The sequence below is a fragment of the Salvia splendens genome, chromosome 19 (assembly GCF_004379255.2).
Source record: "Salvia splendens isolate huo1 chromosome 19, SspV2, whole genome shotgun sequence".
NCBI lineage: Eukaryota > Viridiplantae > Streptophyta > Magnoliopsida > Lamiales > Lamiaceae > Salvia > Salvia splendens.
The window spans coordinates 6,417,292-6,434,723 of record NC_056050.1 but is presented as its reverse complement, the minus strand read 5'-3'; the positions used below and the strand labels follow the sequence as shown (position 1 = coordinate 6,434,723).

The window sequence follows — 17,432 nt, the reverse complement described above, 5'->3', positions numbered from 1 at the left end:
ACCAACCGTCCCAACCCTTCTCCCTCACAAACCCTGATTTTCAAATTCCCTTTCAAGAGATACTCTCACATACTCTCTCAGAAAGCGTAAATCACAAACCATCATTTCCATTCTCTTCCAGAAATCAAAACCCAAATCCCCTCTAACAATCACCACTGGAACCATGGGAAAGAAAAGGGTCGTGAGAAAAGCCGACAACCCTTCAACCCGCCGAGGAGAAAATCCCAACCCACAACCACCGCGGGAAGAACCACCGCCAAACCCGCAACCGTCAGAACCAAACCAGCAAGCCCCACCGATGATATCTCTAGACGCAATGGCGGAGTTTCTCCGATTGCAAGATCCGAACAGAAACTGGGTAGCGGAGTTAGCGTATTTTAGCCAAGGTAGGGGGAAAGGAAGCGTAATCGGAGCAACTCCAGCGGTGGCCGTGTCAGTAACCAGTGCACAACCCATTGTCCCCATTCCGTCTACCGTTCCGGTTTCCCCTAAAATTCCACAAGAAGAAAACCCTCTAGTCGAAGCCGAACTGACAGAAACAGAAGAACGTTCCCCGATTTCCCAAGGAACCGAGCCTGAGGATATCGAGGCCATTGCGGCTCATTACGACTCTGATTCGGAGGAGAGGGCAGAAAGGCTGAGGGAGGAGAACCAAGACCGTGAAGGGGAGAATATAGTGGAGGAAACGCCAGTTGTGGAGACCGTCCGTCAGGAGAGGGTCAGCCGAAGGGAAGAGGACACTGCACCAATGGCTGAGGGTCTAGACCTCGCATTGGGGGCAGTAGGAGAAAGGGAGAAAGTCGTTACAGGAACCACACCGGAGGGTCAAACTTCCCAGTTAGCAGGAGGGGAAGGGGAAGTACGGAGTGAAGGGAAAGGGCCAGAGTCAGTAGATTCCCAAGTGAAAGCCGGGGATGATAGAATGCAAGTAGAAGAGGAGGGACCACCCATGGAAACCCAAGTACCGGAAACGGTGACGCCTTCCATCTTAAAACCGCCACCAGTGAAGCGGCCGATAACAGAGAAACCGAAACCCACACGGGTATCTCAGCGATGCCTAGGCAAATGGACAGCAAGCAAGGCCCAGACGAACACGACTGAGAACCCAGTAGAGATCATAAGCGAGGAGGAACAAGCCACTCCGAAGAAGGCTGAAATTGAACCTGTTCAAGCTACTGATCAGGAAGACGTTGGGGTGTCTTCAGTACAGAACGAACCGGGCACGGAAACTGAATGGATGACTGAAGGTCCAGACCTCGCATCCGGGTCAGTAAGCCCAAGAGGATCTGAGCATGTTAAATACCCAGTCCCAGGAGACACCACCCTTACTGCCCAAGAGGAGGAAACCCAATACCAGCGAGCCAGGAAGAGAAAAGGGAAGGCTCCACTCAAAAAGAAGTCGGTTACCAAAAAGCCCAGAGTAGCAAACACAAGAATCGTGATTACCGAAGCGTCTCAAAGGACTCCACCCAGTCGAGGAGAGCGGAGTGATAGCGAGTACACCGCCAGTGAAGAGTCGGATTCAGATAGCGGCATATCCTTGGAGAATGAGGAGTATGGGGAACAGTCACTCCCAGATGATCACCGAGAGCTTGTCCACCCACCAGTGGAGAGGCTCAGATATAGAAGATGGACCGTAGATTTCACAAATGAGATCGCTGAGGAGATGAAACTCTTCGAGACGCAGAAGCTGCAGGACACCTTTGAAAGCTTTGGGTTTTGAGTGGCTGCTGCAAAATGGGGATCCACGTATCTGTGTGAGATTAGCGAAGGAGTTCTTCACTACCTTTCGGTTTAGGGTGACAACGGACCTGGATGAAGTGTCCATTAGTTTTAGATTGTTTGCAGCTGAGTTTAGTATGAACTTGATAGAGTGGACCTGTCGGCTGGGCATGTGTACACTGGAAGTCGTATTCTAGGCCTTTGTTACGGGTCAGTATGATGTGAAAATTGATTATATCTGCAAAACAGTTGCTCAAAGTGTGCATGTTAAGTGTTCTAGCCAGTAGGGAAGTTTCGGAATGTTCAGGTGAAAAAGGGCGCCAGCATGATCTCATACTGATCAGTATTCGTGCTGAAACGGCTTGAGATGGAGAAGACGGATAGCTGGGACGGATTACCCACAATTAATGGCAAAGAAGTCAACTTGCAATGAGGATTTACCCTAAAATCAAGGGTAAGCCTCCCTATAAAAGGAAGCCAAGAATGAGAGAAAAAAAATCCACATTCACTCATTCACCACCATCTTTAGGTAGAGAGTTCTCTCGGTAATACCAGTCTTTCAGCCGTGTCCCGCTTCTTGCCTCGCCGCAGCCATGATCACCTGACGCCCAGATGTTCCCAGAGTTCCAGTCATCGTCCGTTCCAGCCAGCAAGACCGTAGCTTAGAGATTCCATCGCCCAGAGTGGCAAAAACACTTTTATTTGCCTTCGCAGTTTAATTTTCCTTGCTTTCCTTACGTTGGATCTTTGTTGCTTTTGGATATTTTCTGCTTTTGAAGTACTTGTTGATGATCCGAACGTGTTTATGCTACGAAGTTGATTTCCGTTTCGTTTATTGTGTTGTTTTCTTTTTCTTCCTTGCCTAGTTAGCTTAGATCTAAAGTTTCTTGGTGTTTTAAGTGCTGAATCTCTCATTTTCTGTTTTACGTAGCAAGTTTCTCTAGGTTAGTATAAGTTGGTACTGTTTGATTGGGAAGTGGATCGTTGCATGCAAAGCTTAGTTTTAATTTCCGAATCGTTCTTCCATGTTGACCAGTATGCAGAAGTCCAGTTCCAGTGTTTGATTTCAGATTTGATTTCGTAGTTTTGGATCTGTGTTCGCGAGTTGATAGTCTGTGTTTTCCGTGTTGAATCTGGAATTGTTATCTGAATTTTGGATGTGTTTGTTGAAGAAGATGGTGTCTATTTCAATTGGAGGGGACCACTTACTTTTTAGATGCTTTTTGCTTTTGTCCTTCACTTTTAGTTAAGCCCTGTCAGCCTAGTCACCAAACTTCCACTACCCTCTGAATATTCCGTTTAGCCCAAAATAGAAACCCATACCTTCTAAATATTTTCTGTTACAAAAATGTCTCCCCATTTCACGTACACAGTTACATTCCAGATGTCTTTCATACCGTCTGACCAGTAAAACACCACCTTTAAGTTCTTGCCTAGGTAGAGACTCAACCCAAGCGTGGTAGCTAACCAACCTTTCCAAATATCACCGCGGTAGTTTAAATGCACCATCTCTGTGGGATTCGACCCTTATCACCACTATACTGATCAGTAGGAGTGGGTTGAGGAATCTTTGAAACCAGGGTCTAGGCTTAGTTAGGATCTCTATCCTGACCAGTAGGATATATCCTTGCTTGAACGACACCTACGCATCCCTGATCTCTATCCTGACCAGTACGGTACTTGAAGGGTACACCGGGCCATGGGGTACTGTTCAAGAAACATGGACATCTAGAAATACACGGTTATACGGATGCAGATTGGGCAGGAAATCCAAATGACAGAAAGTCAACTGCGGGGTACTTTACCTTTGTTGGGGGTAACTTAGTGACATGGAGAAGTAAGAAGCAAAAGGTGGTAGCCTTATCGAGTGCCGAAGCAGAATTTCGAGGCATTAAGAGTGGGTTGACAGAAATATTATGGCTTAGAAGGCTCATGACCGAACTTGACCTCAAATCAACCCAACTATGCCGGTTATTGTGTGATAATAAAGCTGCCATCAGTATCTCGGAAAATCCAATTCAACATGACCGAACCAAACATGTGGAGGTAGATCGACACTTCATAAAGGACACAATTGATGCAAAGGTGGTGGTATTGCCTTATGTTAAGTCGGAGGATCAACTGGCGGATATCTTGACAAAGGCGGTAAGTTCGCACTCTTTTCAGGGTGTATTGGACAGGTTAAGTATTAGTGATCCCATCACTTAACTTGAGGGGGAGCGTTGGAAGAAAAGATTGTCGAGAATCAAGAGGTCGATTTCCTGCAATTACAATTAATGGGAAATTAGTAATTGATTCTTGCCTTGTATAGAAAATTTGATTAGGGTAATGAACTTATCTTAAGTTGTATTATTGAGCAACTTGTGTACTCAAATCAACGAGAAAGAGTGAAAACAATATTCCCAAAACCTGTTTTAACACTTATCAACGAATTCTAATATACGCCAACAGATTCAACATGATTCACAATTCATTATCATAAAACGGAGTGCATCCAAAATAAGAAATCAAATCTTCAATTCATAAACCTAGGTATAAAATACACGCAGCCGACACTAATAAATTTAACAGCATGGCTTTATTCATAAAACCAAAACCTTAATTCTCTTCCCAATTCTCGTAGAATCATCAATAGAGTGACTCTGATACCAGTTGTTGAATTAATTGAGTGAATAATTACATAAAGCTCTCTATGATGATTAATCAAGAACGACGGAGAAGGAGCATAAACTGTAGAGCGGAAGCGTACCTTTATCCATAACGAATTAAACGGTGGAATTGTTTTGCAGCGGCTATGGATCTTCCAAACGGTCAGAGACATTCTTCGCAATAGTCTGCCGAGAGAATAGAGAGAGCTTATATTTATATTAAATATAAACCCCTTTATTTTCTATTCGGTCCCTCATAAAATAGAATATCTTATATGGTATCTATACTTATTTCCATAACAAATAAATACACTTTTAAGCCCAAATTTAATTTTTATTGGATCACTTTAATTGGGCAACTGAAAGATAGCCATACACATTAAATTAGTCACGTGGAAGCCCAAAAATTCCAACATTGAATACTTTCGTAATTGTGTTCCATTCATATTTTTATGCTTCTTGAATGAGTATTTTCTAACCGTGTTCCCTTCATATTTTTATGCTTCATGAATTCTCCTTTTTAGTGTCTCATTTCAGGTTTAAACGTCATTATGTAATACTCTCTCATTCCCTTATAAACAAAAATAAAATAAAATAATTGTGATAACATCAAATTATACTCTCTCCGTCCCTCTTTAGTAAATGCGTTTCTTTTCATCACGGGATTTAAGAAAAAATGTTTTAAGTGACTTAAATAAAAAGAGAGAATAAAGTAAATAATAAAAAGATAAAGAGATTAAAGTAAGAGATGAGAAACATAGTATTGTTTTATGCCAAAAAAAGAAGAAATAACCCAGCTGTGATTACTCAAAAGGGAATACGACTCGGTTACAAAGGGACGGATGAAGTGTAAAATTTATAAAATATGAAAGATATAGAAATAAATAGTGATTGAATTATTTGGGAGTAATGAATATGCAATTTAGTGTTAATTTTATTTCTTTACGGTTTTTTATGATCCAATTCTTGTTATCAATCAACAAACAAACGACGCAAGAATTACGTGGTTCGATCCACAAACGGATCTACATCCACGGACAAAGTGAGATGTTTATTCCGAACACAATCAAGAAATCAATACATCAATTGCAATATCTCAAGCTCACTTCTTAATTGAAGAACTCCGCTCGACTATGAAATACTCACTTAGCTCGCTCACATGAATTGCAAAGTGTAACTCTCTAACTACCCTAACTCCCTCGCCTCTCTTCTTATACAAAAAGGGGAAAAGGGAAAGAAATCAGCTAAGAAGCCGTTCAAACAGTTGTTCAGCTCGCTCAAAACTGATTTGAGCTGACTTGGGCCGATCATTTGGGCTTCGATTTATATGGGCTTATTAGTTGGGCTCTTGGTTGATCCAGCCACAAATACCCAACAGCTTTTAAATACGACTCAAATTATTATTAAGTGACATTTTGGTTGATTTAAAAGTATAGAATGGAAATTCGACTGCGTCGAAAAGTTATATTCCCCTGTTAAAATTTTCCATTTTTTTATTTATGAAAAAGGTAAACTTGACGTTCACATTGATATTAAATATTCATTCTTAAATATTGGTATTAATTTTTGTATATTGTTATATTCATTCTCGCCCAGACTAAAATATTGGTATTAATTTTCAGTCTTAAACCTGGTTAAAAATTTCTTTTTTCATAGAAAAATGAAGCTTAAGTTTCATTTTCTTAAATTCCAAGTGTGATGATTTTTTTTGTATTCAGAAATAATCCATTTTTATATAAAATAAAAAAAAATTGCGTAAACACGTCGAGTCAAACGTGACACGTGTGAACGGTGGCGGTTGCGCGTGTGTACATTTGTATATACACTCCCACTAAGAAGAAAGGCATATTCGAGTTCGAGTACAATGAATCATACTCACACTGTGTCTTCAACAATCACACACTCTGCGCAACACAATAACGCAATGGACCTTGAACAATCCATCCTCAATCAAACCGACGTCTCCATTTTACTGGCGAACCGCGTCATCTCCGCCCACGCCAAAGACGCCAACCTTGTATTCTCTCCGCTGTCGATCCACGTTGTCTTGGGCCTTATCGCGGCCGGGTCGGACGGCCCGACCCGGGTCCAGCTCCTTAGTTTCCTCAAAACCAAGTCTACCGAGGAACTCAACTCGCTCTCCTCGCAGCTCGTGTCCTTGGTGTTAGCCGACGGCAGCCCGCTCGGTGGCCCCCTTCTGTCATTCGCCAACGGCGTTTGGGTCGATCTCAGCCTTACCTTCAAATCCTCTTTCAAGGATATCGTTGACAACTCCTACAGGGCTGCTTCCGATCATGTTGATTTTCAGAATCAGGTAATTCATCTGTTTCTAATTTTGTTTGTCAATCTATCAAATTGAAATCTGAAGTATAGCACACTCTGGATTATTTCGTTGGATCCTCTCGTTGATTAAATGTTCGTTTACAAGGATTAAACTTAGCGTTGGAGGAAGAAACTCTAATTTGCTAAACATAATGTCGAATTTTGGTCGTACAATTATCGCCAAAGCCCTAATCCCCATCTCTGTGGGGACTCCATATAATTTCATCCAATAATTTCCCCCAAATTAATTTGTGCTTCAATTATATCACCAACAGCCGCAGCAGCGAGATTAAAAGAGTGTTACTAGTCAAATTAAAATTTAGGATAACTATGATTTTATAGTTTGTATGTCTAAGTATAACTTTGCTTTGGATGAATTTAGCGAGTGACTTTGCTCTGCATCTTGGTTGCCATTTGTTTTGGCGCTTCTGAGTGGCTAAGAAGTAAGAGACACAAGTTCAATTGCAGATGAGATGTTTTAAGAAACTAAAAGTAGCATTTGTTTTTATTGTTAGGTATATACATCAGGATTACTATATCTGAGAACACAGATACTTTCTTCACTCTAAAGTCATCAATTCTGTAGTTGATTTATACTATTAGTCCTAATAAGCACACAGGCTTACAATGCATTGAGTAGAGTGGCAAAAAAGTAGTACAACATTTTCTTTTTTGTACTCTTGTAGGTGTATCTAAAAAAACTTGATGCGATCGTAATAATTTTGACATGTGTCCCATCACATACATTTCGTAGCTGGTAATAATTTTACATTGGATATGGATTTTAAATATATTGAAAATTTTATTCAACTGATTATTGCATTTGGTTGTCTTGATCATTTCTCAAGGCTGTTGAAGTAACAAAACAAGTGAATGCATGGGCTGACAAGGAAACAAATGGCCTAATCAAGGAAGTACTTCCGACTGGTTCTGTTGATGCCTCTACCAGGCTTATCCTGGCAAATGCAGTGTATTTCAAAGGATGCTGGAATGAAAAGTTCGATGCATCTGAAACAAAAGATCATGACTTTTTCCTCTTAAATGGAAGCTCAGTTAAAGCACCCTTCATGACCAGCAAGAAGAAGCAATTTGTTCGCGCTTTTGATGGCTTTAAAGTTTTGGGGTTGCCATACAAACAAGGTGAAGACAAGCGTAAGTTCTCAATGTACATCTTTCTCCCTGAAGCCAAAGATGGTCTGCCAGCTTTGATAGAGAAGTTCAGCTCACAATCTGGATTCACTGAACAACACCTCCCACATCAGCAAGTTAAAGTTGGTGATTTCTTGATCCCAAAGTTCAAAATAGCTTTTGATTTTGAGGCTTCTCAAGTTCTCAAGGGGCTGGGGTTGGTGCTTCCTTTTACTGGCAGTGGTCTCACTGAGATGGTAGACTCTAGTACGGGCAAGAATCTCTATGTTTCAAACATTTTCCACAAGTCGTTTATCGAGGTGAATGAGGAAGGAACGGAAGCTGCAGCAGCAACTGCTGCTGTTATTAGACTCAGGGCTTTGATGGTAGATGATAAACTGGATTTTGTGGCTGATCACCCATTTCTGTTCGTATTAAGGGAAAATATGACGGGAGTGGTGCTGTTCATCGGTCAGGTACTTAATCCACTTGCTGGTTGATGTAAAAGGGCCACATCGGGTCAAGTATAAAGCTTTCTTTGTTGTAATATTAAGAGTGATGTTATTATATAATAATGCTTCTTTTTGTGACAATAGTAGATTATATGAAAACTACCCATTCTGTCTCCGAGGAAGATTGACCCTTTTCTTGGGTGGGGTGAGTTTGTTTTGTGTATTATATGGAGAGAATAAAGTAGCAGGGTGTTTTCATCGCCCTCAATTTTCTTTTCCTCTTTATCTTTGCTTATGCTTATTCACACTTAGTTTTTCTACTCTCTGAAGCACCATTATATACTTCAATTTGTTCACAAGAACTGAACAAAAATAAAGCAGCACAAACACATACCTCAGCAGGAGGATCTGTTGCAACAGTCTCACTAGCCTTGGATGGGAAATGAAGAAAGCCGATAGAGAAAAGATGGTGAGCAAATTGATACCAATTAAATTCCTAAACATGCATGCTAGAGATTTATCAGAAAACCGATGCCAATATCGAACCAGAATTGAACCTCTTCAATATTCGACGATGGCATGTACTTCACCTCCACGTGTAGAAAATCAACCTTAGATCTTTGCCTAATTTTCATAGATTCACAGCTATCGCACGGACAATAGTTTACCAAGAAGAAGAAGGTAAAATTATCTTTCCAGACGAAGAGAAAAAAAGTCGACTAGTAGGAGCACACCAGAGGGAGAAATTTTGGTAGAAAATTAAGTCAAGTCTGCTATCTCAGCTTTCTTACTCCTGTTTATTGTTCACTAAATGGCCTAAGATCAGGTTTCCTAGGAATTATGAGCCATGCGAGTATCTCCAATGCACGGATGTCCCATTCCGACATCCACTAGGACTTCCCAAAAACACCTCCTGCCACGTCACTAGGACTTCCCATCCCACTGCCACGTCACTAGGACATCCCCTTCACAATCCGTCCTTCCCATCGCCCTTCCCACTAGGACTTCCCGCAATAAAAAAAAATCACAATTATTTATAAACGTAACGAAATTATAATTTTGACACGGAATACGGGAAAATTGCGAATGCTTCATTAAAAAAATTACATAAAAAAAAGAAAAAAATTACATAAAAAAATTAAATTAAATACCGGACGTCCGACCCGGACGTCCGACCCACGCCACAATGGCGGATGTCCGCCCGCCCGTCGCCCGCACGTCCGAGGACATCCGACGTCCTTACGGGACGTCCGTATCCGACTTGCCACGCCACAATGACGGACGTCCCGGTCGCCCGTCGCGGATGTCCGACCGGACGTCCGCCATTAGAGATGCTCTTAACTCATCCCTCCTTAATGAAAGCATTTAATATAACTTGGACCACTTCAAAAATTAATATTGAATCATAAACAATTGTGAATTATTTGAAGGACCTTATAAATGAACTATTCTCATGTGTTAGATTCCAACATCTAATAATTAATCAAACGTGTTATTAGTATAATTAATTAATACTTCATTTGTTCATCATTAACTATCCAACAATGTGACTTTTAATAATAGTAAATATAAAATAATGGGAATGAAAAAAGTTAGTGAGATGTGAGTCTCATTTTTATTAGTAAATAGCAACAAAGGGCTAGAGAGAATGGTAATTTCAACATTCTTTGAGCAAGATTGTGGAAAGATACATAGGAGCCTGGTATATAAAGCAGGACCTCAAGAAGTCCAACTGTTGTTAAATACCAGTCTATAAATCCCTGACTCGGACATTTAAGGGTTCCGTCGGTTTGAAAGGTTATATATGATTGAATATATATTATGTTTGAATTATAAGATTGGATTTCACAACTTAATCCTATAGACGTGGGCACATGTCATTAATATGCTAAGTACTTCCTCAGTCTGTCAATAAATATTTCACTTTTAACCAGTTCAAATTTTAAGAAATTATTTGATTTTATAAAAAAAATAGTGGACAAAGTAAAATATGAATAATATTATATTAATTTTATAATAAAATATAAGTGAAGTGAATTGACAGAATATATGATCCACTTATTAAATATAGTAAAAATAAAATAGAATATTTATTGGTAGATAAACTAAAAAAAATATGGGACACAATGGAATAGTTAATTAAATTGAGACATAATTTTTTGACATGTGACAAATTGTTGTATCATAGACAGTAATTAAGCTGTGAAACTTGAGGAAAATGCTGACTTCAGCACCACTGCTGTTTTTGACTTTATATTTCAGTGATTTATTGCATACATATCTCATGGGGCATTGCAAAATTAACTCGATCCCTAATGTTAGGGTGACGCAATATTCAATGCATTTGACTATTATATTCAAGTTCATAGCCCATCTCACAACAGACAGCGTAACCGCACACGTAACACAGATGTCTTTTACTACCTTAATTTAACTGAAATTAAGGTGCCAATTCTTGGGAACCCTCTCCACTAAGTAGCAACTCATGTTGTTTAAAACTCTCATTATTATGTCACTTTGATATATTCTAAGATAATTTCTAAGTCATTTTTACATTGTATCATAACAGACTCAAGTCGATATGTTATTTTTATTTACACGTGTAAAAGTCTGATTTATATTTTGGCTTAGATGTGTGGAAGCACATATAATAAACTTATCCAAATTCAGGCACGATGACTTAGTGTGCATTGAATCTATATGGTTTGCCGCTAGCCTAACGGACTCTAATTGTCATATTGGGCCTAGCCCGTCGTGTGTGCGTATTTATATAGAAGTAGAGTACAAAATTTTGTAACTGCAACGATAATACCATATGTTCTCCTTTCCTGCCTGTGGACATAGCCAACACAGCGTGAGCCACGTAAGTATGTGCCTTTACGTTTCTGTTTGTGTCGATTACTCAATTACCCTATTCCGTCACAATAATGACGTTATCGAAGCACATGGTGGAAAATGTGGTCATTGCCCCATTTTCTCTTCTTCATGTGCAATTTCAACAGAAATTAAAGCAGATAGCTCTCTGTCTTCACATCCTGCCACCTAAACTCGTGTGTACACTGTATCCACTTTGTAAACTCAGTTTGTCTTGCCAAGTATCCATGGACACCCCCAAGCCGGAGACACGTGTCGCCACTCGCCCATTATAAATCCAACCGCATTTGTATTGATCCCATTCTCAATTTCAAATCTATCAGTATATGCATACATACACACCATCTTCAATCTCTGTTTATTGGAATCGGAAATGTTGAAGTCCATGAGCGCGCCAGCCGCCGGCGAGGAGAAGCGGGTGAGGAAGATCGCTCAGGCGAGCTCGAGGAAGGGCTGCATGCGCGGGAAGGGTGGCCCCGAGAACGCTGCCTGCACTTACAAGGGCGTGCGGCAGCGCACTTGGGGCAAGTGGGTGGCCGAGATACGGGAGCCCAACCGCGGCTCCCGTGTCTGGCTCGGCACGTTCGACACCTCCTACGACGCGGCCGTGGCGTACGACGCCGCGGCCAGGAAGCTCTACGGCCCCGACGCCAAGCTCAACTTGCCCCACTTATACGAGGATAATAAGCCCCAGCTTCCGCCACAGCAGCAGTCTGCTGCTGCGGTGGAAGCCGAGCGGCAGAGCATGGACGGATGTGGCAGCGGCTGCGGCGGTGGAGAGTATGTGAGTAGGTGTGGGATACTGAAGGATCTGGAAGTGAGCTTGCCGGAGGTGGATGACTCGTATCTGTGGGCGGAGGCGGCGAAGGGGACGGCGTTCAGGATAGTGGAGGAGGAAGGGTTCGCCGCCAATTTGGACGGAAACGGCGTGCCATTTCCGTGGTTTCCTAATTCGATTTGAACGAGTGAGAATACAACTGTGATGACGCACATACATATCAGTGAGTGTTAGTAATGTTTAATTTAATGTGAATATAGATTTGTCTATATATAGATATAGATATAGATATAGATATATATATATACAGCGGTGGGACGGGGTCGTCGATGCGCCGCTGCCAGCCAGGAAGAATATTGCTTGCTCTATAGTGTGGTGTGTGATGTGGCGCGACATCCGCCCATTTCGCCTTCTTCAGCTGGATATTTATATACAATTGTTATGATATTAGAATACACACCATTTACTGTTTCTGAATTTATATTGATATAAGGTGGTCCAGAACCTTGTGATATATTTGATCCTACATTCTAAGTCATCATTTTCAAAATTATTTAATTAATAGTACTCAGCTTCTTTAGTTAAAAAATAACATGACCAGTTTTATAATACAAAATTGGTAAACAAAAGAATGTCTTCGTGATCTAAATATCTAATAATGTCGAACAAGCTTTATTTTTATACATCAAATGCAAAAACAAGACTTTCGTGATCTAAATATCTAATAATGTCGAACAAGCTTTATTTTTATACATCAAATGCAAAAACAAGGCTTCTGTTCGCGGAAACAAACTTTTACAACCAAACAACAAATCAAACTTAGAAAACAACCAAACAACAAATCAAACTCAGAAAACTAATGCTATTGAGCATACAAGATGCTATAACAACATATCAAACTCAGAAAACTAATGCTACTGAGCATATAAGATGCTATATGAATAAGAAATTCTTCTTTAATAAAGTAGACTAAAGTCCCAATTTGGTCCTTGACATATTACGATTTTTTTATTTTGGTTCAAAACATTATCTTTTGAATTATTCGGTCCCTCACATTTAAAATCGGATCACATTTAGTCCGAAATGGACGGAACCGTTAAAATGTAACAGTCAACGAAATTTAAATCGATTTTGACCGGATTAAGAGGTATAATTATGTTTTATTAATGTCTAATATCTAATTACCCTAAAACTAAAAAATTTAAAATATAAAATAATTTAACAAAAATCAAAATTGTCTAATATCTAATTACCCTAAAACTAAAAAATTTAAAATATAAAATAATTTAACAAAAATCAAAATTAAAACATGAAATTAACTAAAAATTTTAAAATATAAAATAATTTAACAAAAATCAAAATTAAAACATGAAATTAAAACATAAAAGCAAAATAGAAGTAATTCCAGTCGACGCCTACAAATTGGCTTCTTTCTTCAATTAAAACATAAAAAAAAGACAAACTGTAATTCCTATTTCTTTCTTCAAAATCGTTTAGGGTTCTTCCAATCGACGCCCATAAAATTCCAATCGACGATTGGGGTTCATCTCCCCAATCTCTCACTTTGAACACTTGGAACCCAAGATTTCGCCGGCGATTCAATCCAGGTTCTCGCCGGCGACTCCAACGTAGTTCGCCATGAGTTGGTTCGTGTATGACTCCTATCACCGTTGCCTCAGCCATCCTTGTGATAACAATTACACGTCTACTAAACAATTGTGCTACCTTCTCAAAACTCTTGTGTTACCACCTGACTTTCTTAGATTTTGGCTTATTTGGTTGATTTTGGTTTAGGCATTGCCCATTGTGGTGGTTTATTGCCTACTTGTTGTAAGTTTTGGTGGTTTCACTTTATAAACTGGTGGTTGATTTTGGTGGTTCTCATTTTGGTTAATGTATGTTGAATATGGACAGTATCGCAAGGGAAATGAAGTGTATGTTGATTTAAGTGGTTGTGTATGTTCTGATGAAATGAAGTGTATGTTAAATGTGGATGATTTTTATGTTGTCTCTTAGATCATTATCAGTTTTTTAACTGGAACTAGAGCATACACCTCCTCACCCGAGAGCACCAAATCCAGCCTATAAGCTTGTATGAGTATTGATAGGCTAGTTTTCATCACTCGGATTTGATCACTTTTCGCACTTATTAGTTGAATATTTGCATGAGAAGATGCTATTTTGGCAGGGAATGGATCATTAAGTTCGGAAGCTGCTTAATGAAGGCACGAAGAGGAAAACATGCAAGAAAGAGGGAAAAATGACAAGGAATGGAAGAAAGTGAAGAAAGAAGGCAAAAAAGACCCAAACTGCCCAAGCTGTTGGACTGGCCAGTTTGAACCCGACGGGAAAATAGTTAAAGCCACTTCCACACATTTATCAAGGACAACTCTCACTTGCTAAACACGCCCATATCAGACCTTGAGGAGTTAAAAAGAAGGGGAAATATCTTTTATTGGATATATGTATTAAAAATACTTAACTTTCCAAGGACACCAACAACTTTATCACTTACTTTAGTTTAGTTAGTTTAGTTTACTCTCTATCTAGAAAACCTTTTCTCTTTTCCTTAAGAAGGGAGATTTCAAACTCAAGGCTGCCAAGATCTTTGTTCACCATGGGTTGAAGTAGTAGTAATTTGGTTGTAGTGTTTATTTTCTCTAGTTGTTTGTTCTTAAGTTTTGGAGTTCTTTTGCATCAATCTCACTCTTAGTTATTGTTGTTGTTCTTGCTATAAAAGTTCATTTCAAGTAGTAATTTCTCTAAGTGTTTGAGTATTTAATGTGCTTTAAAGTTTAGCTCTTGTTTAATTTCCGGTTTTAGCTTGTTGTTTAGTTCTAGTGTTGGTTATGTTCTTGTTTAGTTAAAATTTCTTTCCAAGCTTTTAAATCAGTTTCTCAAGCTCTTTCTTATTTAGTTTATGTTTAAAAAAAACGTGGAGAAGGAGTTTGAAAAGTCTCAAAAAAATCAGCCATGTATTGTGTGTTTTCGGCACCTCGCCGGGTGTCAATTTCGTATGATTTGGCATGAGTTTGGTGAGCTCGGTTTTTGAGTATTCTTCCACCATTTTAAGCTTTCTTTATCTTCTTCAATGAGTCTTTATGTTTCAGCTTTTAGTTGGGTGTTTTCAATGCATGTTTAGGTAGTTTAATTGTTGATCTTGTGTTTCTCTAGCATAGTTAAGTGTGTAGCAGCCATTTAGTCCTTTCTTTACTCATGTTTTCGTGCCTTAGTGTATTTAAGGACCCAAAAATCTGATTTCAAATTGATAATCCTTTTATCCTTTGTTTAGTTTAGTTGTCTACTACTTTTGACCATTGGATAATAGCCAATAGCAAGCAACTAGTACAATGTCTTTTCACTCTTTGACATGGAGTCTCCAAAATCAGCTTTAAACTCTCTCTCTCATGCTTTTCATGTCAGCTTAGCCACCCTAGGAAGTCTCCAAAGTAGCTAGTTAAGTAGTCTTTAGGTTTTACCTTTTAAATGTCTCTTTCCTAGTAAAAATAACTTCTCTAGCTTTCATTTAGGTGTGAACACTTAGAATTTATTTAGCAGCCTTTACTTAGTACTTTTTGCTTTTTTTTTACTTAGTAATTTTCATGTCAAAAACTGGTTCCTTTCCCCTTGTTCCTTTTATTCCCGAAAGTGCTATTCTACAAAGTGTTGTCATTTTTCTCGCCACTGTTCTGATTTTGCTGCTAAGTTGCCCAGTTTACTTACTTGCCCAGTTTACGTATCAGTTTATTCGCTTTGTCTCAAGTTCATTGTTTGCTTACTTTTACTTTATTTTCTACTTAGTTCCCACCATGTACGTAAGTATGGTTTAATTTCTAGTTTAATTTTCTTTCCCTCCTAAATTAAAGCGTGGCGGCATCGCCAAACTCTTAAGTGTTGAAATACATAACGGATACGACCGTTCCTCGTGGGATTGACATCCGACTTACCACATACTAATTAATAGTATTTTGGGAAGTGGGAACGTATAAATCTTGTTGAATAGGAAGGGACACACGCCTACGACACGGGTGCAAAATTCCGTCCTTTCAAGTATCATAAAAGCAAACATCATATTTTTTCAGAGCTTTCACAAGAAAATTCAGAAATTATAAAAACCAAATGATGATGGATTAGGTTCACAAAACAGGGTATCCTTGTTAATAACATTCTGGTTTATTCTATAAGAGTTCAGCTCTCTCTCTCGTTGATTGGCTCACACCACTTGAAAAAATGGCAATCTTTTCTCTCACAAACAAAGTATAGCTTCCCCTTGTTGGTTTTCCATGGGTGTTGACGATTCGGAGTGAAGCCTGATTCTTGCAATGGCAAAATTCGTACCGGAATCGGAGGTCACATCCACCGCCACTCTCACCGGTCTCTCTGCTGTAGTTCGAACGGTCCATGGTTGGCGAGTTGGGGTTACTTGAGGTTCTTCCAAGAACTAGGGTTTCTCACTGTGAGCCAGCCTGAATCGATGAAGAAGATGAATAGAGCGTGCAAGAATTAAAATTCGTTTTATAAATGACAAGCAATTTATTTTATTAAAACTAATTCTGAAACAAATTTGAATTTATTTGAAAAAGAATAAAAATTTGAATTTTTATAACTCTTAATCCGGTCAAAATCGATTTACATTTCATTCACTGTTACTTTTTAACGGTTCCGTCCATTTCGGACTAAATGTGATCCGATTTCAAATGTGAGGAATCGAATAATTCAAAAGATAATGTTTTGGACCAAAATAAAAAAATCGCAATATGTTAAGGACCAAATTGAGACTTTAGTCAATAAAGTAATAACAGCTCTGCAGGCCAAATTGCGACTATATGTTTCCTAAATGGGCCATTTATGGGCAACCCAAAATATTTCAGATGAATAGTGTGGGCTTTTAGGCTACAACTGGGCCATTAGAATTGTGTTCAACAAGTACCAAACAATGAGAACTACCCAACTAAATAGTTATATTTTGCCATTTATGGGGAAGCCAACTATGCATTTAGTTGGATTCTATTGACAATGTTTTAAGGGTTTATTTCATCCACACCTCATCCTTCGATGTTTGAAGAATATCATAAAACTATGGCTATTTGGCCATCATGCCGACGAAATTGACCACATCCTTCTGCACTTGAACCTAGTGCTTGCGCTTGTGATCGTAATCTCGTGGTATTACATGGGCCAACTTGCTCTTGTTGCACTTCACAACAACTTTATCCCAAAATATTTTAATCTTTTGGTTGTTCCTGAGTATCGAGTCCTGTAGAGGTATACTCTTTCAATTTCCGCCTCTAGGCTATACTTTCACTCAAGCTCTGCCACTAGTTACATGGTGCTAGTTGTGAATTTACCAAGTAGATAACCCTGGACTAACCACCAAATAACCATAGCGATGTCATGAATTTTCCAAACATTCATCTCGCCCAACATCGGGAGGGACACTCTCAAAGGAGACACTAAAAATTCATTTCTAACCCTACCTTACAAATGATACAAAATACCTAACTAGGG

The 17,432-nt window shown here is 39.2% G+C and overlaps 3 protein-coding genes across 3 annotated transcripts; all 3 read left to right on the top strand.

The window, feature by feature from the left end:
* Positions 1-316: 316 nt before the first annotated feature.
* LOC121778931 lies at positions 317-1,723 on the top strand. The gene is made up of 2 exons (XM_042176315.1): positions 317-718; positions 839-1,723. The coding sequence occupies exons 1-2, from the start codon at positions 317-319 to the stop codon at positions 1,721-1,723; spliced, it is 1,287 nt and encodes a 428-aa protein (XP_042032249.1).
* A 4,512-nt stretch (positions 1,724-6,235) lies between these two features.
* LOC121779831 (serpin-ZX-like) lies at positions 6,236-8,557 on the top strand. Its single transcript, XM_042177273.1, has 2 exons — positions 6,236-6,684; positions 7,541-8,557. The coding sequence occupies exons 1-2, from the start codon at positions 6,295-6,297 to the stop codon at positions 8,318-8,320; spliced, it is 1,170 nt and encodes a 389-aa protein (XP_042033207.1). The 5' UTR covers positions 6,236-6,294; the 3' UTR covers positions 8,321-8,557.
* A 2,962-nt stretch (positions 8,558-11,519) lies between these two features.
* On the top strand, positions 11,520-12,107 carry LOC121778930 (dehydration-responsive element-binding protein 2D-like). Its single transcript, XM_042176314.1, has one exon. The coding sequence runs from the start codon at positions 11,520-11,522 to the stop codon at positions 12,105-12,107; it is 588 nt and encodes a 195-aa protein (XP_042032248.1).
* Positions 12,108-17,432: the final 5,325 nt, after the last annotated feature.